Source organism: Macaca fascicularis, chromosome 2, assembly GCF_037993035.2.
Source record: "Macaca fascicularis isolate 582-1 chromosome 2, T2T-MFA8v1.1".
In the NCBI taxonomy this organism is placed as follows: Eukaryota; Metazoa; Chordata; class Mammalia; order Primates; family Cercopithecidae; genus Macaca; species Macaca fascicularis.
The window spans coordinates 105,347,179-105,372,626 of record NC_088376.1 but is presented as its reverse complement, the minus strand read 5'-3'; the positions used below and the strand labels follow the sequence as shown (position 1 = coordinate 105,372,626).

Sequence of the window (25,448 nt, the reverse complement as noted above, 5' to 3'; positions counted from 1 at the left end):
GGTTAAGGGCTGCTTGTGGTGGCGCATGCCTGTAGTCCCAACTACTCAGGAGGCTGAGGCAGGAGAATCGCTTGAACCCAGGAGATGGAGGTTGCAGTGAGCCGAGATCACACCACTACACTCCAGCCTGGGTGGCAGACAGAGTGAGACTCCGACTCAGGAAAAAAAATGAGGACTAAGGCCAAAATCACCCAGCCTTGAAGCTGGGACACTGGAGCTTTGGGCTGCCTACTCACCAGAGGGACCAGGGCTTGAGGAGGCCAGGCTCAATGACATAGCAAGCATCTGGTATCAAAAATTATGCCAGCAAACCTGGGTGACTCTGGCATGTACACAGCAGCTTCCCATGCCGCTGTATTTGTGTGTGTGTGTGTATGTGTGTGTATAGTGGCAGAGGTGTTAGGGTAAACATTAATGTGTTAAGGCTAGGAATTGGTAGTTTTTATTATCCCACCAAAATATGGGGATCCCAGGGTTAAGAGAGGTTAAGTGATTTGCCCATGGTCACACAGCAAGGGAGCAGCAGGTCTGAGATGCAGACCAAGGTCCGCCTGACTCCAGATCTTTCTGGGCTCCAGCAGTGGACAAAAGGACACTCTGTTTTCTGGAGCCCTGGCTGCCATAGATGGTGAGGGAGAGGAAGGGAGGGGACAATGGGTCATCTTTGGGGCTAGGTGGCCTCTTTGAAGAGCCCTGGGACTGTGGTCAAGGCCTCATAGCAAGCCGCTCTCGAGGAGATCGAAATGGCAGTCACCATGGGATCCCAAGAAGCATCCAAGAGTCTCCCTCCAGTCTGGGCCTGGAAACCAGCAGGCCCTATATCTGTAGAGGGGGACATGAAGGGCAGGAGGGAGGTAGCAAGGGACTTTAACCCTGTGCTGGGAGGGACACCCCACTGGAGGGGTCAGGGCATGCGACAGTGGGGGCATCAGGGCATGCCTGGGCCAGGCTGGGCTCCACCATGGGAGGGACACTTGCCAGGTCTGCTTTGAGGCCTGTCACTTGGGCTGGGCCTCACCTAAGCAAGCTCAGGATAGCTGTGACGACCCGAGGGGTGGCGAGGTCCACCTTTCTCCCAGTCTCCTCCCACTCACTATGTCTCAAAAAGCAGTCATGGCCCCCGTTTGTGCCTAGGATCCTCCACTCAGTTTCTGGAGCCAGGAATTGAGGAATGATCCTCTCCCTGCTCTCCCCAATCAGTCACCAGCCCTTTCCCAGCTGCTTCTTCCCCAGCACCACCACCACCTCATCTCCCCCGGATTAAGTAGGAGCCCCCTGCTTTCCTGTCAGCTCCACAGCCTGAGACAGCTGGAAGGATCATGCTAACACCCAGACCTGACTGTGGAACTCTCCTGATTCCCCGCCATGGAACTCTCCTGATTCCCTGCCATAGTGCCCCATCCCCGCCAGCAAGGATGAGCTTCCTAGGCTGGCAGCAATGTTTTCTTATTTATAGCATCATGATGCAGGTGGTGGGGGAAGGGAGGTATCCCATAGACCCCACAGACATGGTTAACATAGACTGTACATCGAATTTTCTCAGCCAGAATGGCTCTCCCATATTTATTTTTTTAAATATCTCTTCAAATATTTGAAGGTAGAGGCCAGGCATGGTGGTTCACGCTTATAATCCTAGCACTTTGGGAGGCTGAGGCGGGAGGATCATGAGGTCAGGAGATCGAGACCTTTGTGGTTAACACGGTGAAACCCAGTCTCTACTAAAAATAGAAAAAATTAGCCAGGCGTGGTGGCAGGTGCCTGTAGTCCCGGCTGCTGGGACGGCTGAGGCAGGAGAATGGCATGAACCCGCGAGGCGGAGGTTGCAGCCAAGATTGTGCCACTGCACTGCAGCCTGGGTGACAGAGCAAGGCCCTATCTCAAAACATCAATATAATAAAATAAAAATAAAGAAGTGAGCCACCGTGAACATTTTGGTGCCTTAATGAGCTATTCCTTGCCTGGCCAAACTCCCTCCTTCAGGTATTTTATCCAGCCTATGTAGATGACTTTTTTCTAACTCTCCACAATTTTTATCTTCTATAAGCTTTCTTTAGCTTTCCCTGTAGAACCAGGTCCCTTCCTGTGGGTATACTTCTTCCCAGGTCTGTATCTAAAAGGGTGTGAGTTGGTGTTGCCATCATCCCTACCCCACACTTGCAAACTTCCCTCTTTGGAATTTCAGGTCGGTTGCCCATACCTTAATCTACTTGCTCAGGAGAACACCGTCTTTTTTCTGTTTTCAGTCCCTAATCGCAGTTTCCTATTTCTCTCCACCATTTTCAGAGACCAGGCCCACAGAGTATGGCTGTGTAAGTTGTTCACTGTACAAGGGCACCTGGCTGGTAGGCATATTCTGCTTGCCACTAGGTGGGCTCTAGTGAGAGGTCATCTCTGCCTGAGGAAGGACTGACTTTTTCTTGTCAGTCCAAAGGCACCGTATGGGCCCCTTTGATGCCGGCAGCCTCAGGGTTAGCTAGATGGTGGGCTGGAGTCCAGGTTCTCAAGGGCAGGAGCTGCCTTGACACATTCCAGCAGGGACAGAAGGAAGAGCCACGGGGAGAAATGCAGTTAGCAGAGTCTCAGGGAGAAAGGCAATTAGCAGGTGCTTCCAGGGATCAGAGAGAAGGCTGGTTTCCAGGCTCAGTGATGGCGTGCACTGTGAAACCTGCCAGAGGAGCTCATTGTTATCTGCCCAGGCACTGGGTGTCCCAGGAGGAGGTGGCCAGGCCAGGTGGGCATTGGCCTGGAATATGGCATGGCTGTGACCTTCCCAGACTCCTCAGGAGGGCTTTAAGGTCTGTCTTTCACCACTGAGATCACAACAGCAGTCACTTGGGGGCAAACCGGCTTACCCCAAAGAGACCCTGGGGTCTACCACCCATCCCCACTTTACAAACAGGGAAACTGGGGTCCAGGGAGGAAAAGGCCACCTGGAGTGAGAGACGCATGAGTTCTGTTCGCTCTCTGAATAATTATCTAGGTTCTGCTCCTCATGAGTCCTCCCCACCCCAGGCCTGCCCCTCCCTCCATGCTCCCCACCCAGTCCTGCTCTTTTTTCCCCAAGGCTCATTAAACCTAAGCCTAGGGTGGGGCCTGCTTGATTCCTCCCTGCCTCAGTCACGCCCATTCCCTCCATAAACTCTCCCACTTCTCTCCCGCACTGAGCTCACTACCTGAATTCAATCCATCATCATTTCCTGCCTGCCTTGTGATTGGGTTTTCCTGTTTATACTCTTAGAATCCTTCCTTCTCACAGAAACCAGTTAGAAGTTAAAAACCTAAATTGGACTTTGTCAGTTCCCCGCTTAAAACCCCCCACTTCTCACTGGACTTAGGAAAAAACTCAAGTCTTCGCCTCTGTCCTCAAGGCCCTGTGTGGTCTGGCCTCGGCCCGCCTGTCCCTCCCCTCCCTCCTTCCCCGGCGCTCTCCCTGCTCCAGCCACACTGGCCTTCATGGAGCTTCCTTGGATGCTTATTCCACGGGCTGTTGATTCTCTCTCTCAATTGTTCTCAATCTGGGATCTTTGCCTCGTGGCTCTTTCTCACCTCCAGGTCTTCAGATGGCAGCTGAAGTGTCACCTCCTCAGAGAGGGACTGTTTGTGAACCTCTGCCTTAAGTTGGTCCCCACTCTCCTTATTCTCTCGTCCAGCACTTTTTATTATTGATTATACATCTGTTTATTTCCTTACGAAATGTCTCTCCAATGAGAACACTAGCTCTGGAAGAGCAGCCCTGGGGGCTGCTTTATCCTCTCCCCACTGTGTTTGTCCAGCTCAGCACCTGGCACACGGGTGGGTGCTTCATTCACTGCACAGAAGAATGACTGAATCTATATTGTAAACCTCTTTAATGACTCACTAGCAAGAAAGCCACATCCTAAAGGGGCTCCCCCTTTTCTTTTCTGCCTCATTCTGTGGACATTCTGTGGACATTCATTTAAGTGGAACATGACAAGGTGTATAAGCAAAGTCGTGTAGTGGCTTCATGGAGCCCAAGAGGTCATAGACTCCAGGCATCGAAAGACTGAATCATGACCAGCCCAAGACAACAGGACTATCTATGGGAACCATAATTTAATCAAGTACCTGTCAGTCAATCAGTCATCAATTGTTGAGCAAATATTTAATGAGCCTTTCCCATATGCTTATCTTTATGTGAAGAGCTAATCAAATCCCGTGAGTTCTTTAAAGACCCGGCACCATTGCCTCCTCTGCCAGGGAGTCCCTCGGATTGTTCCAGCCTCTTTGACCACTTTCCTTTGACTTTCCACTTCCTTGAGAGGTGAGTCCCACGGCAGCCAGCACCACTCACATCACCTTTTCAACCCAGGGGTCTTACCTTGAATGGGGGAGAAGAGCTTGAAGATGAGGGGACAGGCCAAGACAACAACCTGGCCCCGAGGGGTGGCTGGCCAGCAGGTGAGGTTGTCCCACATCTTGCTGCAGCCTATGGGGGTAAGGCAGAGGACACATGGGTCAGCACAGTGCGGGTGCCTCCAGCCCTGGGGCCTGAGGTCATAGGCATCCACTCTCTTCCTCCCTCTGCCGGGCTCCCACCTCAAGGAGCCTCCAGTCTGAGAGGGAAGGCACAGGCTTGCCCAGGCTGCATGGAGCCTGTCCTGACAGGGAGGCAGGGAGGAGGCCTGACTACAGTTCTTTGGTCCTTAGTGAGGGATAGAGCGCCCCCTGGGGATGTTTCCAATGCCAGTGGTGGTTTTGATTGTTACAGCAATAGGGGGGCCTCACTGGCATTTGATGGGCAGCCACCAGGGATGCCAGATAGGCAACTCCTGCACAATGATGAATTGTCTCACATTCTGCATGGCTTCCAGATGAGCCACTGGCCATATGTATAGGTGAAAACCTTTCGTAATGAACAGAGCCTAGACTCTTATACCATTTTACATATAAACACAAGCCATTTACTTTATTATTTATTTACTTATTTTTTGAGACGGAGTCTCACTCTGTCACCCAGGATAGAGTGCAGTGGTGCAACCTTGGCAACCTCTGCCTCCTGGGTTCAAGCAATTCTCCTGCCTCAGCCTCCCGAGTAGCTGGGACTATAGGCCTGTGCCACCACGCCCGGCTAATTTTTGTGTTTTTAGTAGAGACGAGGTTTCACCATGTGTGGCCAGGCTGATCTCCAACTCCTGACCTCAAGTGATCCTCCCACCTTGGCCTCCCAAAGTACTGGGATTACAGGTGTGAGCCACTGTGCCCAGCCAACACAAGCTATTTATTGCACAAGTTTAACATACATGGAGTTTTCCAGGAATGCAGCCACTGAGAAAAGGGAGGGAAGATTGTATTTTGTTTTGTTCTGAACTTCACTAAGAGTTGTTCAATGTTTTGGAAAATCATGACACCCATAGCAGTACTGCCTGTGATACTTGAGTCACTGATGCAACTGCCCGTGTCCATCAGTCTGCATTTGTAGGCCTCGCATTCTCAGGATTTATATTTGTAGGTACAACCTTCAGACTACATCTAGTGTGATTATGCTTGAATATGTACATGATACTTTATTATAAATTACTTTCCTTTTAATATTTATCTTACAGTATAGCTAGAACTTTATTTTTAATAAAGTGGATGGGCGTGTGTCCTGAATTTCATATTATGATAATAAAGGAGGCATTAGAAAATGTTTTGAGACTCTGTCTCAAAAAAAAAAGAACTACATGCACCCCAGTATACTCATCACCCCATCATAGTCTCGCTCTGTTGCCCAGGCTGGAGTGCAGTGGCGCCATCTTGGCTCACTGCAACCTTCACCTCCTGGGATAAAGTGATCCTCCTGCCTCAGCCTTCTGAGTAGCTGGGATTACAGGCGCCCTCCGCGACACCCGGCTAATTTTTATATTTTTAGTAGAGACGGGGTTCCGTCATGTTGGCCAGGCTGGTCTTGTACTCCTGACCCCAGGTGATTCACACTTGCCTCGCAGCCTCCCAAAGTGCTGGGATTATAGGCGTGAGCCACTGTGCCCAGCCCACACCTAGTTCTTGAACAACACAGATTCCCCCAGTGTGGTCGGATTGTGAATTGTGATGGAGGGGAATAGTTAGGGAACAAATTCAGCAAAAACCTTCCATTGTGGCTGCATTCTCTGCCACAGCTATCAGCCTTGCAGAGCCTGGCCAGTGAAAGATGCACAGTGGGGTCTCCAGGGGTCTGCTTTAATAGGCACATGCAAATGCCATCATTTAGTCTGTTCAGGAGCTGCATGCCCCTGACGGACTAGGACTGCTCTGGACCCGTCCCATGCAGGAGGCTTAATTGTCTCTTTGCAATCCTGCCAGTCCCATAGATTTGCTCAGAAAACCCAACCCCCTGAGCCAAAGTCAACGCCAGCTTGGCCAAGCCCAGCCCAGCCCAGCTCAGATCCGAAGGTTCACAAGTTCTTAAGAAGGGGGTCTGGGAAGAGGAGGTGGAGGGACATCCTTACTTGGGGAAGAGGCTCAGGACTCTGTGTGTTGGAGTGGGCTGGCAGCAGCAAGGGGCACCTTCTGGGGCTGCAGCAGTCAGGCCACACCTATAGCTAAAGCCTGAGGAGGACACCTGGATCCCCAGGGCTTGACCAGAGATTGCAGCCTCCCTTAGTCATGGACCCTGACCACTTTTCCCTGTCTTGAGGGCTCTTGTGGCCTCACGCTGGCTGCCAGTCCCTCTTCCATTCTGGGCCAGCCTCTCTGAAAGCCGAGTAGGGGCACTTCAGGTCAGTCAAACCCTGCTGGGGGTTCCAGACCCTGTTAAGAATATCAGCAAACACTCATATAACCTTTGCATGTGCCAGGCACTGTTCTAACCTCTTTGGATGAATGACTTATTTAACGCTTCCATTTCACAGATGAGGAAACAGAGGCACAGCGTGATTGGACAACCAGCTCAAGGTCATGTTGCTGGTAAGTGGTACAGTATATTCACATGTTCCCACTCCTCTCGGTCGGAAGGGCTGTCATTTCTCTGGGAATTTTGCCGCTGCTGGACTTTGTTTACCCCTCTCTGACAGTGCTGGCCACGCCCTGTTATGCAGACTGGCTATTGTGTCTGGGTGCCTGCCAGACTTTGGGCTCTCTAAACCTCCGGCGGCCAGCACAGGCTGGGGAGTGAATCCGGGGCTGGGTCTCTGGCCTTGAGTTCTGCTTCACTGTGGTGGGACAGAAGAGAGGAAACCAGGCCCTGCCCTTGGGAGGCCACACTTGGCCTCAAGGAATCTTAGCATGACCAAGGCTGGGCTGTGAACTAGTGCTGGGGTGAGGGCAGCCAGCAGGGCAGGGAAGCAGGACGAGAGGCCAATATGAGGGACATGGTTGGGGAAGCAGGGGACGGGGTGACAGCCATGAATATACTTGGTACCTGGAATGGCCTGTTGTCCTGGGCTAGGCAATGGGAATATTTCCTGTGTGCCTGCCCTAATGAGGCCCCGCAGGTCCCATCACACATGTCACCAGGCCTATAGAAATACAGGGCCCAGGCTGGCTGTGTGTGCCCACAGGTGGGGCTGTGCCCCCACCAGGAAAGCCCAACCCAGAGCTTGGGGTAAGGGTTGGTGAGGCAAGGTGAGGTGGGGCCTCTGCTGTGTCATTCTGTAGACTTGTGTGCACACAGAGATACACACACTGATGTGTACATGCCAGTACACAGAACACCAGGCACACATGCAAACACGCACACATGTACACTTACCTGAACACAGGCAACAGACACAAGCAAATGGGCACAGAGAGACACACAACTCACAGAGACATACATTCAGAGAGACAGACATGTCTGGGTATACCACTGACACTCACACTGATAGACATACAAGCCACACAGAGACACAGCACACTGGGCAGACACACCTAGGCATGTCCACAGATGGCATGTGCCCATGCTTAAATAGACACACACTTCTGACTCACAAAGATACTCAGAGTCAGACACAGAGCTATAGACCCCAGAGGCAAGACGCAGCTCCAGACAGACATGGGCCAGGAGTGCATACCTAGATGTGCATGAACACGCACAGAGCCCTACACAAGGCCACAGGCAGACTCATGGCCACAACCTATGCCCGCCCTTCTCTGCATCCCAGCCTGGCTGCTGGTGACAGGGTGTTGGCACCCAACGGGAACGCTGTGCCAGCAGTGACCTCATCGGAATCACGAGGGTGGCCTACCCCTCGGCATGGGAGGTGCGCAGTGGAGTCTAGAGTCCGGGCCTCTCGGGGCTGCCTATGATCCCACCGTTGGGGCCTGCCAAAGCCTATCTGCACCTGGTCCTGGCTCCCTGCACTGGTGGAGTGGGGTGGGGCCTGTAGGTAGTGGGCAGGCCCAGCCACCCCTGGACCCATGCCTCAGTCTCTGGGCCCTAGAGTCAAGGGGTTGTCCTGCTTTGAGATCAGGGTAGGCAAAGCCCATCTGTGAGGCTACACTTACTCACTGACAGAGCAGGAGGCAGACAGCCTGGACACCAGGGCCAAGAAGAGGGACCTGGAAGGGGTTACATAACTGTCAGCTTTAGAAGGTGGAAGGGGAACTAGGGAGCCAGGAAGATGTAAAGATGCTCCCTGCTCCTGAGCAAGGCTGTTACATAAGTGTAAGCTCAGCCTCAGGGAGATAGCCTGGGATGGAGGCCCAGAATGAGCCCAGCCATCTCACTGCCTCCAGCCCAGACGTGCCAGGCTGCTGTCCCTGGCAGTAAGACTTGAACCTGCCAACCATGCCCCATTCCCCATAGGAAGTCTGCCTCAGTGCCTCCCACCTTTCCAGACTCTCCGTTTCTCCAAACCTGCTCACCCCTCCAAGTCTGGTTCAAGTGGTACCAAATAATTCCACCCATTCTTACCTGGAGCTGCTGAGCCAAAAAGAGGGTGCTGTCATCTGTCCTGATAGCCCTGCTGTCCAGTCTAGGTAGCTGGGCACCACCCTTCACACTGCCAGGTGGAGCTCTCCCAGCCCCCTGAGGAAGAGTGGCTGGGCCTCTGGGGCTGACCTTGACTGGTCTCATCAACCAAATAATGAGCTGATGGTTCATCTGGTCACTAAGAGTGGGTTGGGATGGAGAAGCCAGTGTGTGCACCTGTATGTGTATGCTTAGGGGCTGGGCACGTGTGTATGTGTGTGTATGTGTGTGGCGTCACTATCGGTCCTCTGGGTGTGGCAGAGGCAGAGCCTGGGGTTGAGAGGGAGGAGTGAGCCTAAGTTTCCAGGCTGAGTGTTGGCTGTGGTGAGTATTCCACATCTGTCCAGACAAAACTTATGCCCTTTCTTGCTATGGACCCCTAAGATGGCTTTGAGCTTCCATGCGGTCCCTGTGGGGGTCACATATTGTGACTGAATGTCCCTCTTCTTCCTTTGAGATGCTAACAGTACAATGTTATAATCCTGGAGTATGGTATTATGGGGCTAGTTCTCCCCATGTCAGCTCCTGGGTGTCCTGGAACCTGCCTACCCTCATTGGTCACAGGTCCCCCACCACGCAGCATGCTGGGCCTTGTGTCCCGGGTGGGCTGGCTGCCATGGAGATCTTCACTTTTCCTGGAGAAGAGGGATAGGGACCCCCAGAGGCAGAGTTGGCTCCATGTACTTTTCAGAACCCCGATTTAGTATGTCCTCCTCAGCTGCAGCTGGGAGCTCCCCAGACCTGGGGTGGGAATGTGGAAGCCTGTTAGCCCCTTTCTTCTTCCATCTGGCTCCCCAGCCGCTCCTCACCATCATCCAACAAATGTGGAACGAACGTGACTTGGATCTCAGCTCGAGACATGAGGAATCGTGGACTCCCTGGGGGCATGCAGCCCCCCCTCTGCCCATGGGAGCCTCACCTGTTGTCTCATTCTCCAGCTGGGCCTCCTCCAGGCACTGCTTGTGCTGCACCTCGATCATCTGCACATAGTCACACTCCTCCTGCAGCCTGGCTGCCTGGCCGCCCTGGGGACAAAGACAGGGAGGGCCCATCAGCCTTGTTCATAGACTCGGGAGCACCAGGCCCAGTCTCTGGATGCACCTGCCCTCTCCCTGGAAGAGATCCAAGTTCCATATGGAACCCCAATACCAACCCCAGACTGAAACCTGAACCTGACTCCAACCTGTTGTCCATTGCCCCCAAACCTGAGTCGGCCCTGAGGACCCTGCCACAGCTTCTTGATGGCTCCCCCAATAGTGCTGCAGCTATAACTGCTTTGTCTCTTTGTGGGTGGCACAACTCCAGATGGTGGCAAGAGGGCCTCCCCTTAGAGGCCTGAGCTGGCCCTCTGGACTCTGCCACTCTCCAGCTTGGCTTGAGTCTGTCCCTGTCTCGGTCTCCCTGATGAGTGGGGCCAGCTCATGCTATTACTCTGTTATGTAGAATTGGATCCTGGCCTCTGGTTTCCACTGCCAGCCCCAGGAAGAATCCAGGAGTCTAGCTGTATTTTCCAGCTGCTGTCATTCCAGGATTCTGTGCTCAGTCCTCTGGGTCACCAGGCTAGGAAGGGGACTCTGGCCTTCCTTGCCCAGACCTCACCTGTCTCCTTTTTAGTTTCTAAATAATTCAAGCTATACCAGATCTACTGAGGGTAGGGAGGTTTAAGGAAGTCAGAGAGCACCTCTAGGATCCCACCAGGCCTCCCCTGTCTCTGGAAAGTGAAGAGAAGGGATGGAAAGGCCCAAGCTTCTCCCCTGCCCCTCCCTGTACCCTGGCCAGGGATCAGGGGTGGGTCAGACCATGGTGACTGGGGACACTGACCTTGTGGAAGACATGTGAGTGGGGGTGATGGCTGTCTGGGAACAGCCAGAAAAATGTAGGTCTTGGGAGCTCTTAGATGGGCTAGGGTGGGTGAAGGCCTCCATGGAGGAAGCGTTGGGCTGGCAGCAGCTTCTGCGTCTTTGGCTTTAGAAAAGTGGCTGCTGGCCCCGGCAACCCCACACCAGTTTCCTCATCTCTGCCTGGGGAGAATGTTGGTTTCCACCAGGGCCATAGGAGAGAGTCCAGCAAGACCACTCCAGAGTCGGACATTCTCAGTGTCTCCTCCAACTTGTCCCTCCCACCCTGGGACAGGATTCTTACCTCCCTGGGCCTCAGTTTCTCTGTAGGCTACATGGGCCTCAACCACCTCCCCTGCTGACTTAGAGATTTCTTGAAGTGGGTCTGTGGGAAGAGCATAGGTAGGGGACCTTCCTTTAAGGAGGTCCCTCCTGGCCTGCAGGCACCAAAGTGCTTAGTACTTTGACCATTGTTTTAAGTAAATCAGCTCCATTTACTGGGATGTGCGTCCCAGCTGGCAGCCAGCAATCCTTTACTGTGGAGGGAGAGGGGTCCAAGCTGAAGCTGAACAACTCAGTGCCTAAGAGGCTGTACAGCCAAGTCCCTTCCACCCCAAACAGCTCTCTCATTCCTGTTGAGGGCTCTCTGGTAGAGCTTCTGTCTCACAGGTCACCTGAAGGCCAACACTCCCAGAAGCAGCTAGCACCATGGTTGACCTCGTCCAGGTCCAGGGAAGGCCTCCCTCTTCAAGACTCCTTTAGATTTCCCCAGAATCCAGACCTCACCTGTGTTGCCCTGAAAGCTGCACAGTGAACATGAGCTCCATCTTGCACCTTTACTAGCCAACCGGGGTAAAGACATTAGCTGGTAAGTCATTTAAAACGTATTGAAAGTAACACAGTTGTGTGATGGAGCATGATACAGTTATTCGTATAACTGTTAAAAGACAGGAGGCTTCAAGGAAACTGTGTCTGTGGTTCCTCTTTGGGATCATGTGCTTCCTCTCTTTTCCATAAGGGTTACTCAGGCTGAAATGCTGAAGACACTCTGTCTCAAGGGATTTGTGGCTGGTTCATCCTCAAGTATAGGGGGAAGAGTGGCCAGGTAGATCTCAGAGGTGGCTTCTGGAAGAGGAACCTGGGTACCGGCCACCCTGCCTTGTATCCCATCATTGGTCTGTCTTGCCTGTCTTGGAGCACATTTCTCACCAAGGTACCATCCCAACCCCATTTCCCACCAGCAATAGGGTTCATTCTACTTTCTGGCCCCTTTCCAGCCTCTCCTGATTCTCCTGTCCATTCTCACCTCTCATGACACTGTAACCTGAAAACAGGATGGATGTTAGTGGATATTTATTGTTTCTGCCTTCCACCATCTTTTGCTCTCTTCTGATGCCATGTTCTCCTCTGTGTCTAGGAAACAACCTCCTTCCCTACCTCTAGTTCATGGAGTGCTGATGAACTCTCTTCCAGGGGATTGACATGTGACCAAGGCTTAAGTCAATCAGAGCATTCCTGGCCACAGTGCCTGACACATAGCCCGAGTCAGGCTACTCAGAGCCGGGAGGCTCACTCCTGGGACTTTGGATTAAGTGATTAAGCAAGTGAATTTGCTTTTTCCCACTGGACTGGAAACCTTAAAGGAAGCAAGGGCTCAAGCTTCTGCTGTCTTCTTGTTGACAAGTGGAACACAGGGATGAAAACTACACAGCTGAAGGCAGAATAGACAGATGGAGAAAAATCAGGTTCTCTTAATATTGTCTGGGTCTGTGAATGCAGCCATACCTGAAACCAGCCCTACTGCTAGCAACATGAGCTGATGCCTTGCCTTCATAGCTTGGCTCAGTTGAGTTTTCTGTTGGTCGCTGTAAACAAAAGTGTCCAGCCTTGCCCTCTGAGGGCAGGACAACGGACGCCCTCACTTTCTGGGCCATCTTAAGCCAGGACTGTGGCCATGTAGTTTGCCAAGAAATATTTGTTTCTCAATCACCATGGGTGCCTAGGATTTCCGGCAGCTTTGGCTTGCAACTCTCTGAGGGTGGAAGAGTGTTGGGTCAATTTCTCCAGCCAACTCTGCTCCCTCAGCTGCACAGACACAGAGCCTTTCCTTAGAGGCAGTTTGGAGAGAAAGGAGGGGTGGGTACTGAAGCCTGTGGTGTTTATGAAAAAGTGGGTGTGGTCTGGAAGATGAGCTCTCTCTTTGTCACAATTTAGTTTAGTGTTGAGCCCTATCTGGGGAGGGGTAGAGGAAATGGAGACCCAAAGAGGGACCTGAGGTCACCCAGCAAATGCGCATTCCCAGATGGGACCTAAGTCTCTGACCGCTGGTCTGGAGTGCATCAGTCCTTCTCCACAGCCTCGCCTTGGGTCCTCTGGTCAACCATTGCCCTTTGAGGGACCGGGCCAGGGCAGCTCCCTCTAGTCCTTATCACTGAGGAATTCAGGCAGACTTTGGACTTCCTCTCCCACTTACTTATTTCCCTATTCTAAACATCCTCATTATCCCTCTGGACTTCAGGCACACAGAGAGAGTTGAAAAATTCCCTGGCTGAATATAGCCAAGCCTACTGATCTTGGGGAAGTGTTCCAGGGTGGGATATATCTAGAGTCTGGGCTTCCTACAGAATAGGTATGCTGTACTCATTCTGTAGAGGTAGGTCATGGAGGATGTGCGAGTTAGACAATTAGAAGTGGAGTAAGAGCACCCCAGAAAGTAGAGCAGCGTGTGTGCAAGCATGGAGGCATGAAAATGCCTAATACATGCAAGGTTGCGAGAAGCCTGGTGTAGCTGCAGCAAGGAGTTCCAGGGGCATCGGGAGACAAGTTGAGAGATGTAGACTGGGGTAGGATTGGGAAGGGCCTGGAATGCCAGTTTTCAATGTGAGCTTTCACTCCTAGGCCATGGGGGCCAACAGATACTTGAACTAGGAGACTGAGGATGGGGGATGCACATTTTACAAAGATCCCTCAGGTTGCAGGTGGTGGGGCTGAAAGCTATTGCACCAGTCTAGGCAGGAACTAATGAAGCCTGGGCAGGACAGTGGATACAGAGAAGAGGGGGCATAGAGAGGAGGGGGCAGGTGGAATGAACAAGACTTGGTTAGTTCCTGTCTCCAACTAGACTCAGGATTCTCCTGCCAACTCCCTGTCATTCACCTCCCACATCCAGCTAACACCATGGCAGAGGACAGAAGATCAGGATGGAAGAGATGCTGTGGACTTCTTCAGTCTTGCCTGAGTTCCTTCTGGGCTTAGGAACTCCTGTCCTAAAGAAGGTGCTGAGAGCCCAGCCTGGCCCAAAACTCTCTAGCCTCAGCTCAACTGCAGGGTCAGGCTGTCTTTAAGCTTACTTTTTGGAGCTCAGTCCGGCACAGGAATTGGTGAGGGGCTAGAGAGAAAGCCCTGCTTTTGCCTCTCCATGTGGGGTTCTCTGATATCTGGAGCAAAGGCTAGGTGTGGTGATGGGGGTATGGGTGAAGATGCTGGGAGTTGTAGCTGTTAGATGCAAGGGGCTCTGAAAGACAGGGTGGGCCACGCTCAGGTTCGTAGGCCATGTTCAATCTCCTCAAGGGAAGCCTGAGACCACAGCTACTGCCTCGAATCAGAAGCCCCAGCCTCGTCATCTGGGGCCAGGGAACTAGGGCAGGAGGAGCCAAGTAGCGCAGCAGGAAGCATGAGTCCCTCTGAGGAGCAGCTGGTCTCTGAGAAGAGCACAAAATGCAGCAGGCTGGATAAGGTGAAGCAGGAGAAAAAACTATCTGCAAATTACCAAGCATGCGGAGCCTCCATGGATGATTTGTGCTTCTGAGGTTTGTCAAAAGGGCTATTTTACTTTTTTCCTGCCTGCAACTGTTAATGGAGGCAGGGGAATGGGAATTAGAGGACAGGGGGCTCAGGAGTGGTTCCATTTACCCTCTCCCCCAAGACCCCAGCCCTTTACAGAAACCATCTCATATCGCATGACTTATTTGCTCTACTCCGCCAGCCCCCTGCTGAAATCATGGGGTAAAAAAGAGACACGAGGGAATGGAGGAGCCAGAGAGAAAGCAGTGTGATCACAGGCACACAGGACAGCAGCCCAGCTTCCCATCCTTGCTGGCTTTTGCATGTGAGTGGGCGAGGACGTGCAGACCTTGTAGTTGGGAGGCAAGAAGGGAGAGAGGAGAGAAAAGGTGGGAGGAGGAAAGGGCAGGAAAGGAGCAGGTAAAGGACATACAAAGGTAAGTTGGATCATGGGATCCAGGAGTCACAAAAGAGAGGAGAAACATGCTCCCAGCTTTGCAGAAAGCGCTAAAGGAAGTCAAAATAAGACTTCCCCTCACTGTGGAGCAGCCTGCTAGGGTGATGGGAGTGTGCAATAGTTTGACCTGGGCAGTGGTGACACAGGTGTACACATATGTCACAATTCACTGAGCTGTCAATTCAGATTTGTGCATTTTACTAATTTTAAAAATATCTAAGGTGCCAGCACAGCATGGACATGCCATAGCTCACCCTGGAAGTAGTCGCCCCTCTTCATGAGGTGGCAGAGCCTAGTTCAGACCACAGGTTCTAGAATGAGACTGTCTGCCGCTTCCTGTCTGGATGACTTGGGCAATTTACTCAACCTCATCTATAAAATGGGGACAACAACAATACCACCTACTTCTAGAATTGGGGTTGAGGGTCACATGTAAAAGACACCAGCCAGGCACCAGGAGCATTAGCAGTGACTGTCAAAGCTCTAGTGGTCCTCATGCCAGGCTGCCCCTGCCGTCCACACCCAAGCCTAGCCACAGCTGTAGTGCCTTGCATAACCCCAGGCAGGCTGAAGTTCCTACCCACTGACAAGTGCCAGCCACACCCACCAGAAGTCTCGAGTCTGCCAGTTAGCTTCACCCTGTACTGATTTCTCTTCTCTTCCTTGTATCTTTACATCCCTTTGCCAACAGCCCAAAGCCTCCCCGCTGCAAATTCATTTTTTTTTTTTTTTTGCCAGCCTCACTTCCTCTTGGGGAAGGCTGAACTCTGGTAGAAGAGGAGAATGAGAACTGCTGTGTGAGGGTTGATGGGGTTGGGGAGGAAGAGGGGGAGACAGAGGGATACAGGATTGTGCTCGGGAGAAGAAGAACTTTCCACATCTCAGAGTGATATCAAGACAAGGGCTCTCATAATTAGCAGAACCCGAGCACAGACATTTAGCTTGTTCCCATCTAAGGGTTCTTCTTGGAAGGTTTCTTTCGGGGGCATGAAGCCTTTATTTGCAGAGGAACACAGGCTAAGCATTTAGTTTAAATCCTCTGCTGCTTGTTTGTGATCCTGGCCACACCTAGGAAACTGAGTTTGCAGGACTCAGCTTATAAACACAGTGCCTGTGGGTGACATTGGTGTTGGAGCCACCTGCAGAGGGCTGGCCTCCAGCACAGGCAGCCACAAGGCTATGAGTCCTTAGTACATGGAGGTTGGTTGGTGACCTCTTCCCCCTCCTCTGGTGACCTGCTGTGCAGGAAGAACTTGTTTTGAAGTTAGGTAGTAGGAGGCACTTCCTGAGAGATAATAAGCAGCATGAGATGGGCTGCATGAAAAGACTAGGTCCTGCCCAGTGGAGCCCAGCCTGACTCTCACTGCCAAGGCACCTGGCTTTCTCCCTTCCAGCTCGCTGGACAGTCCTGTCTGACGCAGACATGAAACTCCTGCGAGAAGACCAAGCCCTGGATAATATCACCACTCGTCCTGTGGTGCTTCATTACATTCCAGCTGGGGATATTTGAAAGATATTAAGCAATTCCTGTCAATTTTGTTAGGTGTAATGACAGTATGATAGTTATATAGAAGAGTGTCCTTTGGTTTTAGAGATGCGTTCTGAAATGATTTGGGGTAAAAGGTCAGGAAGTTTATAATTTACTTTAAAATACTTCAGCTCAAAAGCAAATGAAGCATATATTACTTGTTAGATGTTAACAATAGTCAAACCTCGGAATTGGGTATTTGCGCTTTCATTATAATATTCTCTCTGCTTGTTTATAAATTTTCACCAAAAAAGTAAAAATTTGAAACACTATACACGTGGTGGAGAGATTAAAATGCTTTTTCTTCTTCAGAAATAATTCTAAGGGGCCAGGCGCGGTGGCTCAGGCCTGTAATTCCTAGCACTTTGGGAGGCTGAGGCAGGCAGATCACCTGAAGCCAGGAGTTCGAGAGCAGTCTGGCCAACATGGCGAAACCCTGTCTCTACTAAAAATACAAAAATTAGCCAGGCGTGGTGGCGGGAGCCTGTAATCTCATCTCCTAGGGAGATTGAGGCAGGAGAATCGCTTAAACCCGGAAGCTGGAGGTTACAGTGAGCCAAGATCACACCACCACACTCCAGCCTGGGTGACAGAGCAAGACTCCATCTCAAAAAGGAAAAAAGAAAAGAAAAGAAAAGAAAAGAAAAGAAAAGAAATACTTCTAAGTTATGTGAGAGAGTTTGTACATACTGACATTTTCAATAGGTACAATAAAAATCATTTTGTATTGGAAGTCAAATAGGGTAAGGCAGAATCTGGGGGTTGAACAGAAGGGGTTAAGAAAGGGACTAGGCTTTGCATAGTCCCCAGGCCCCATTTCCTGCTCCATGGCCAAAGGGGCCACAGTGAAGGGTCCAGCAATGGCAGAGTTGTGGCAGGTAGAGGTTAGCGCCCCTACCCTTGTCTCATGGCCCATGTTGGACTTCCACTGAGGCTGCCCACGGTGTGAAGGCCCATCTGCTCTGAGAGGCCCCATTGCCTACCTAGGCCTGGAGCCTTACCCCCAAAATGTTTTGGCCACCTCATGAGGACACCTCCCCTAAGCCCAGGACTTCTGCCTGCCCCGGGAACCCCTGGGCAGATGAGGGCCAGAAATAGCTGTATAAGGTTTCACAGGGCTCCCAAGCTGGGGACGGAGGAGAAGGGATGACGGTCACACAGTTCACATAGCCACCTTCACAGCTTTTACCTCCTTCAGAGCTCACAGAAGTCCTGCCTGAAAGACAAACTCCATTTCACAGAGACCCTGGTGCTCCAGGGGTAGATTATATCCCACTCAGGAGGCAGAGTTGGCTCTAGCCCAACCCTCTCCTCCTGCTTCTCCTGCACACTAGGCCGAGGCCTCTCACCTTCCCTTTTGTGGTGAGGACCCTGAGGCCCTTCCACAGAGGTTAAAGATGTTCCCAAGGTCAAGCCATTGCCATGGAGTGGAGTGAGGACCAGCTCTCCTGTCCCCAGCCTGGGCTCCCCAAGGATGCCCTACAAACCTCAGAGAAGGCCTAGTCTTAGTGCACCAGGACCGGAGGGTGGAAACTTTCAAAGGGGCTTGCTTTTCCAGCATGGTACCCTGGGAGCCCTGGCCAGGCCTCACTGAGGTGGTAACCTCACTTGAGGAGGAACCTGACCCAGATGCAGCCGTGTTTTCCAAAGCTCATAGGGTGGCCTGCTGGGGGCCAAGAGGGCCTGGGCAGCTGTGGTCAGCCTCTGGAGAGGGTAGAGTCAGGTGGTGGGGGCAGCAGGATGCCGGTGGCAGGGCGAGGCCTTCAGGAGCTGGTGGCCACTAATCAACCTCAGAGTAGGGGAGAAGCCAAGCCTCTCCCAGCTCCTGGGACTCCTCCTTCTGGGGCCAGGCCCATTGGTCCTGTCAACAGAGGCTGTTTTATGGTTTAGGGTGAAAGATTGGCTCATCTGGTCAAACTCTTCAGAGAACCGTCCTGCTTCTTCCAGGGAGCCTCCACTGACTGTTCCTCTCAGCAACCCCTCCCCCGGTTCTAGGAGACTGTACCCCACATCCATCTGGGCCCTTCCTCCTATGTCACTGGGTCTGGTCTCCCACACCAGATAGAGGATTTTCCCAGGAGGAGGCCTATGACTCTCCTCCCCCAGCCTTGTGCTGGGCATTGCCCTGAGCAGTTCTGCTTCTGGATGAGGAGTCCCTGTGCCTGCTGTCTGGGGGGCAGGGGCACTGGAAGGCTTGACAGGTGACCTTGGGGCAGACTTCCTCCTCTGAGACACTGGAGGTTTTCTTTCCTTTTTTTTTTTTTTTTTTTTTTGCCTCCCTGTTCAGAGATTTCCCCTTTCCAGGCTGAAGTCAGGGCACCATAAACAGGAGTGATAAGGCCTTGGGCCTTCAACCTGAACTTTGCAGCTGCCATTTTATGACTCTGATAACTCCTGGCACCCCCCCCAACCCCTGCAGTCACACTGAGTCCAGCTAGAGCAGCATTGCCTGGTGTCCATTCCATGAGGGAGCGATTGGTAGCTGGCGGGGAGGAAGGAGAAGCAAGGAGGGAAACAGGGACCCCTCACTCCAGCCTGCCCTCACCCAGTCCTGGTTGAGTCCCTTCTCCTCTCTCTGTGGACCCAGCTCCTGCACTGGACTGTAAGGAATATGGGAATATAGAGACCCCAGCCCCTGACCTCATAGGATGGCCAGAATAGCCCAGCCTGGGAGGTGGGTAGGGCTGAAGGGTGGAGTTAGAGGGGGAAGGGTCGAGTTGCTTGGAGCAATCAGGGAAGGCTGTCTGGAGGAGGAGATAGAGTTGGGCACTAAACGAATAAGATGTGGAAAGACAGGGGGAGGGTAGGCATTAGAGGGAGGAGACAGATTTGGGCTGTCTCTGAAGTGTGAAGCAGAAGTGGCCTGATGTGAAAGGAGGCCTCTCTGAATCCACTCTGCCCCTGAGCTCAGAAGCCTCTCAGGATGGAGGAATGGGGTGTCAGCAGTGGTTCCAAGATCCCTGGCTCATCCAAGAAGAGTTTGAGTGGCTTGAACCCGGGGTTGGGAGGGCCAGAGGGTTGTTGGAGAGGCCTGGAGGCTTCATGCAAGTTGTGCCAGAGCTGTGGCCGCTGGGACAGAGTTTGGTGAGACTTTGAGTGCTCAAGAGGTTGGTCTCATGGCTGTCATGGGTGGAGGTGAGGCTCCTGCCAATTGTCAGAGGTCTGCTCCTAGGACAGGCAATGAGCTTCCTGTTCCCAGGGTGCTCAAGACATCCGCTAGATGGAAACACAGAGATTCCTGCTCTGGTGGAGGTGATGGTGAGGGAAATGATCATGGGAGAGAATGAACTAGATAATCAAGATTCCTCACCCTCGCCCAGCCAAATTGGAGTGGGCATTTAAGGCCCTACCTAAGCAGCAACTCTAGATTACTCAAGGTCTGGGGTAGGGAGAAAATCAACCTCTGTCTAGGTCTAACTGGTGGCAGACAGATGTGGCTCTTGTGTCTCTGGACCTCGCTTTGCACATCTGTAAAATGGGCTTCAGTAGACTCAATGAGCGCTGAGGTCTTCCCTGTTCTAGAGTGAGATGATCCATGCATCTCCTGCCTCAATCGGCGTCTGCCTCATGGCCCAGGTAAGCCATCCACAGATACACACATCACACCCACACATGGGGCACACGAGTACACATGTATCAAGGGCATACACATATCCACGTTGAGAGGAAGCAGAAGTGGGAGGAAGAGGGAGGCCACTGCTTGTTAGCTTTGGCTTCCTGCTCAGCTCTCTCCGTGCACAGGCCTGGCCCCTCCTGTTAACCACCCTTAGCCCCTCACTGCCCACCAGCTTCCACCTTGGGCTCTGGTACCTTTTTGCTCTGCTCAGTGGGAGAGCACAGGAAGGGATGTGCCTGTCACTCACCTGATCCCAAGAGCCCCTTCTCAAATCCTGGGGCCCCCAGCACTGGTTCTGCTGCTAACACCTCCAGACCGTCACAGCACACAAGGACGGCCCTCACATCCTCCCTCTCACCTACGGTGTACCAAACCTTTCATCTCAATCGGCCGCAGTACCTGACCCTGCTCCCACTGACTGCCCCACCCCACTGCTCATCGGCAACCACCACAAGGAAGGCAAGTCTGGGGCCCACTCTTCCCCACTGCCCCTCCATTGATGCTGTGCCTGCTCCCGGCTGCCCTGGGAGGGACTGGGCACGACCAATATCCCAGCCCTCGCGTCTAGGTTCGGTCTGGAGCGGTGGGAGGAGGCGAGACGAGGTGCTTGATGTCCCCTATTCTTCTTACACAGACACGCGCACGGATGGCCCGGCTCCCGCCGCCCCCCACCTCCCCCACCTCCCGCAACTCCCAGGCTGCCGGGACTCAGGGCGGCCGGGCGAACACTCACCACCGGCCCAAGGGCGCAGGCGAGGGCGCCTGCCAGCACGCATAGCCAGCGGGCGGGCAGCGGACTTGGCGGGCACATGGTCTGCCCTGAGCCCGCGGCGGGCGGCCCCGCGCGGGCAAAGAGCTGGCGGGCGGCGCACCAGGCGGGCGATGGCCGGGAGCCTGGCAGAGTGGCGCTGGCGCGGTGGCCCCAGAGCTAAGAGGCGCAGCTCAGGGCTGGGGGCGGGCCCCGGGGGCTCGTCTGACGGGCGGCGGGTCTAGCCAATGGATGGGTGGAGGCGGGGCCGCCGCGCAGGTATGGGGCGGGGCTGGGGCCCCCCTGCGAGTGAGGAAGCTCTGCTCTCCCTTTGCCAATCCCACACCTCGGTCTTCCGTCGTGAGACATTTATAGGCCTTCGCCCCTTAAGGCTTATCACCTGGGAATCTCGATACCAGAACACGTCCCATCCTTCCATGCTCCCACCTCCGTACGCCCCCTCAGCCCCACCCCAGGGCGCTCCTCACGTCTACCCTCGGAGCCACCTCCTCCAGGAGGCCTCCCAGCCAGCCTCCCCATTTCCCACCTGTGCGCCTCGGAGGGCTCCTGTGCGCAAACCCGATTACGGGACATGAAGTGCCACTTATCTTCGCAGGCTGCGAGCTGAGGCCCAGCATGTGACCTGGGGCCGACAGAGATCGGGTTGTTTGATCCGTTTTCAACAGCCCAGATTCGTCCTTCGCGCCGAAGAAGCCGGGCGAGAGGAAGCAAGGGCTCCAAAGAGGCCCGACTCTGGGTTCCTTGGTGTTCCCTACTCTCGGGTGACCTGACGGAGCGCGTTCAGAACCTGCTGGGTGCCCTGGCCCTTCAAGCCTCGGGGGACCTGCTCCAGAGAGGATGGGTTGTCCGCACCCTCGCAGGTCTCGACCAGGGCACCTCCCCAGGGAGGCTGGGCTGCAGCGCCCTCGCGTGGGGAGCGAGGTCTGCTCCCAGCCCGCGGGCCGACTCAGCAGCTGACCTACAACGAACCACAGACCTTCTCCTCCTCCTGAATTCTCTATTTTACAGCTGGGGATACTGGGGTACTGGCCGCCTGCCTCTGGTGCTGAGATTCCAATGGGCGGCGGCTCGGCCGCCGGGTGACACCGGGCCAGCCCCTCCTCTCGTTTATTCTTCCCTGGAACGGGGAGCGGGGTCCCCAGCTCTGCGCCCTGGGAGCGCGTCTTCTTGTGGACCAAGCGCAGGTGGCTGCTGGCCCTCTTTCTACGGGCTCCAGCCTGCACAATCGAGGCTAGAGGTGTGGTCGCGGCGGCAGGATAGCGTGGCTGGCGGAGCAGTGTGATAGAAGGCGGGGCGGAGTTCCGTGGAGAGGCGGAGAGGGCAGCGGGTCCCAGCGCCCTGAGCAGAATGTGCGGCTACCTGAAGGAGGTCCCGCAGGCGCGCAGGAGCTGAACAGCAGGCGCGCAGGAGCTCCCTGAGGACCCACCAGGGCTTCCCTCCCTACAGCGAGGGAACGTCGGAATGCTGCCATGGGTTAGGCTTGAGGGGAGTCGGGGGAAAGCCGGGAAGGGATGAGTACCCTGGCCCTTTCTTCAGGGCGTGCTTACACTTTCTTTCTGCTCTCTCTTCTTCCTCCCCTTTCTTCCTCCCTTCCAGCATTCCAGTCCCTGCACTTGCTCTTTTTCCCTTCCCCACCTCGTCCTTCCCTTCCTGCCTACCTCCCTCCTTTCTTCCATGCACATTTATTAATCGCTTTCTGTGTGCCAGGCCCTGTGCTGTGCACTGGGGGCACAGAAGTGGATGGGCGGCATCCCCTTGCCATGAGGGGAACTTTGGGAACTACCGTGCCCCCTGCAATTTCTACCTCCTTCCCGATATAATCAGTGAGGCTGGACACAGGCCCTGCCTTAGATTTGGGAGCTGTAGAGACGCCTCTTTCCTAGCCTTTCTTGAGTTTGTACTCAATCTCCCAGTGGTGGGAGGGTTTGAATGATCCTCAGCCCTCTCCTCAGCTATCCACACCCCTGACGACTGCTGTTAGCTCAGAAATCAGGGGTCTTTGTCTCTCCTTATGACCCTGTGTACCCCGTCTCAGGTCTCAGTTCCCTGGCAGGACAGTGGAATTGTGTCTTTTTCCTGGGAAGTTACTTCTGCTGCCATGGTGTCCTAGGAGCCCTAGATGTGAAGAGCACATCTGTAGGTTTGGGGTGTTGTGAATCCTCAGCCCCCACTCCTCAACACACACATACACACACAGCACCTAGCCAGCTGCAGGATGCTGAAATCCCACCATTAATATGTTATCCCCCCTGGGTTGTTGAAGCTCTCCTGCTCTCTAGAGGACAAGGTTCTTGGACACTTGAGGGTGTATGATGAGTGTGAGGATTGGAGAGGCAGACCTCACTTTGCCATGTGACCCCCAGTGGATGGCTGGTGTGCAGGATGAGGAGAGAGGGAGAGGGACTGGCTACCAGTGGGGATGGGCTGCCTTCCCCTGGCTCTGGAGCGGGGCCCACACTACCCCTCCTCTGTTGGAGGGCTGGATGGCCAGGCTGGAGGCAGTGAGCGACCGGGAAGGCATCTGATGTCTTTGCAGGCCTTGCTCCCTGGAAGGGAGCAGGTGAATCAGAAATAATTGTTTCCTTGCAGATTCTTTGGGATAAACATCACTTCTTTGTTCTTTCAGAATTGTTCTCCTGGGGTATCCACCCTTCCTTACCTATCAAAGGGCACAAAACATTCAGAAATGAAAAGAGCAGAAAGAAAGTAGCAAAACCAAACAAAAGCCTAAGAAATTCAACCAATGTTAAATGTGACCATGTTTCAACTAATTGCTCCCAAATGTCCTGTCCTGTGTTCTGAGGCACTGGGGGGAGGGGAGGTCAACCATGGGCCCACTCTTGGGGAGTCCTGTAGAATCTGCTGAGGGAGCCATCCTTTCGTGCACCCAGTTGATCTGGGAAGGCTTCTTGGAGGAAGAGGGATGTCAGAAGCAGAGGTGGGGCCGATGGACAACCTGAGGGAGTAGGAAGCCTGTGGTCCCAATCTCCCCACCCTGTCCAAAGCCTAAGCCCCTCTGGAGTCTACCTTGCCTTCCCAGTCCAGGTTTGAGGAGGAGAGCCATAGTCGCCTCCTACTCTCTGTTCCCCTATGTCCTTCTTGCACGGATTCCTCCCTGGGGTGGTCTGTTCTGAAGTCTTCCCTCTGGGATCCCTAAAACCTGTCCCTAGTCTCCAGCCCCATCTCATATCCCTTCTGGATGTCAGAATCACATGGGTGCCAAGGACACGGGAGGTGGCGGGAAAGAGAGAGAAGTGGAGTCACTTGCCATCCCCCGTGACAACAGGCATGGCACAAAGAGAATCTGCAGTTACTCATTCGGAGCCTGCCTGGCTTCCTGCCTGTCTCATCCATGCGGTGTGTGCCGCCCTCGCCTCCTCTCAGAATCGTGCACTCACTGACTTCAAGACTCCCAACTCAGGGGCTCTACGGTGGAGTGGGAAGGGGGCTGGGGAGCCACAGAGTGGCCTTGACCTGTATGGTGGAGGCAGATGGTGAGGAAACCACCTGGCTGGGGGAGTCACTGCTCTAAGATTCCCCTGACAGAGCCACCCACATTGCTGTCCGGATGCAAGCAACATTTGCTTTCTCTGGGCTTCTAAGTTGAAGGGACCTACACTTTTGGTCTTTATCCATAGAGCGGGGCTGGCAGCTCCGGGAATATGGAGTGATCACCACCACCCCAGGGTGCACCTTCTTTTGGGACCAGTTCTTCCTGTGAGAAGATGCACCTTAACTCCAAGCTGTAATTTGGTGGAGTGCAGGAGAGGCCTGGGCAGGCATTTAAAGAATAAATATTCCCTTCATCCCTTCCATAACAGCACGCAGTGAGTATCATTCATTCACCCTTCACGTATCACCACCTACACTCATCTGGGGGTTGGGGATGTGACTGTGACTTAGACATGGACTGTCCTCTGCAGGGAAGCCTAGCAGTGCTTGGGTGTGGGGTTGTAGGGGATCTTCTGGTGGTGCTACAACTGCATCTAGGAAGAAAACCAAGTTCACAGGAGAGCAGGTGATGGAGAAAGAATCATCCTGACTTAATAGATTTGGAAATGAAACCCAGGGACAAGTTCTGAAATGGCCATCCCTGGTCCTGGAGGCTGAGGCTTAGAGCTCTGTTGGGGGAAGGGTGGTGCTAACTATAGGTGTGTCAGTTCAGGTCCTCTAGTGAGCAAATGCTAAGGTGGAGTTAGGAGTGTGAACGTTTATTGGATGGCAGGGGGACCAGTGAGAGACAAAAGAGGAGAAAGTAGGATTGGGCAGAGAGAAACTCCGACTGTGATGCAGATCTGAAAAAGTCTCTGCCAATTTGATAGCAAGTTCCAGGGCAAAGGCTGGAATAGAAGCCTTAGTAACCCTACTGTGCTTGGTCAATGTCTGGGGCTGTCTGTGAAGAGTATTGACAGGCTGGGTCATAGACCTATTCACCAGAGCCTGAAGGCAATGTGGCTAGAGGCCCCAGCTCATTGCCCTCCTCACAGTTGAGTGGCAAGCTCTTTCTAAAGGGGGATCCAAGTGATGCCCCTTTACAACTGCCACAAGGGGAAACTGAGGCATGGAG

General features: G+C 53.5%; 1 protein-coding gene across 21 annotated transcripts in view; it reads right to left on the bottom strand.

Moving 5' to 3' along the window:
- The window catches only part of VIPR1 (vasoactive intestinal peptide receptor 1), a 35,471-nt gene extending 13,708 nt beyond the window's left edge, over positions 1-21,763 (bottom strand). For 15 of the 21 annotated variants that reach the window (XR_012431037.1, XR_012431036.1, XR_012431038.1 and 12 more), the window contains exons 1-3: positions 20,846-21,016; positions 9,810-9,915; positions 4,340-4,447 (exon numbers count right to left, since the gene is read on the bottom strand). Coding sequence is in view for 12 of the 21 variants with exons in the window: in XM_015445708.4 (XP_015301194.1) it covers positions 4,340-4,447; positions 9,810-9,915; positions 20,846-20,923 (292 nt within the window). In the remaining 9 variants the exon portion in view is untranslated. Of the gene's footprint in view, positions 1-4,339; positions 4,448-8,833; positions 9,565-9,809; positions 9,916-20,845; positions 21,017-21,407 lie in introns of those variants that run through there. The other 6 variants (XR_012431044.1, XM_045386437.3, XM_074031809.1 and 3 more) reach the window with 3 other exon arrangements.
- Between the last annotated feature and the right edge of the window lie 3,685 nt (positions 21,764-25,448).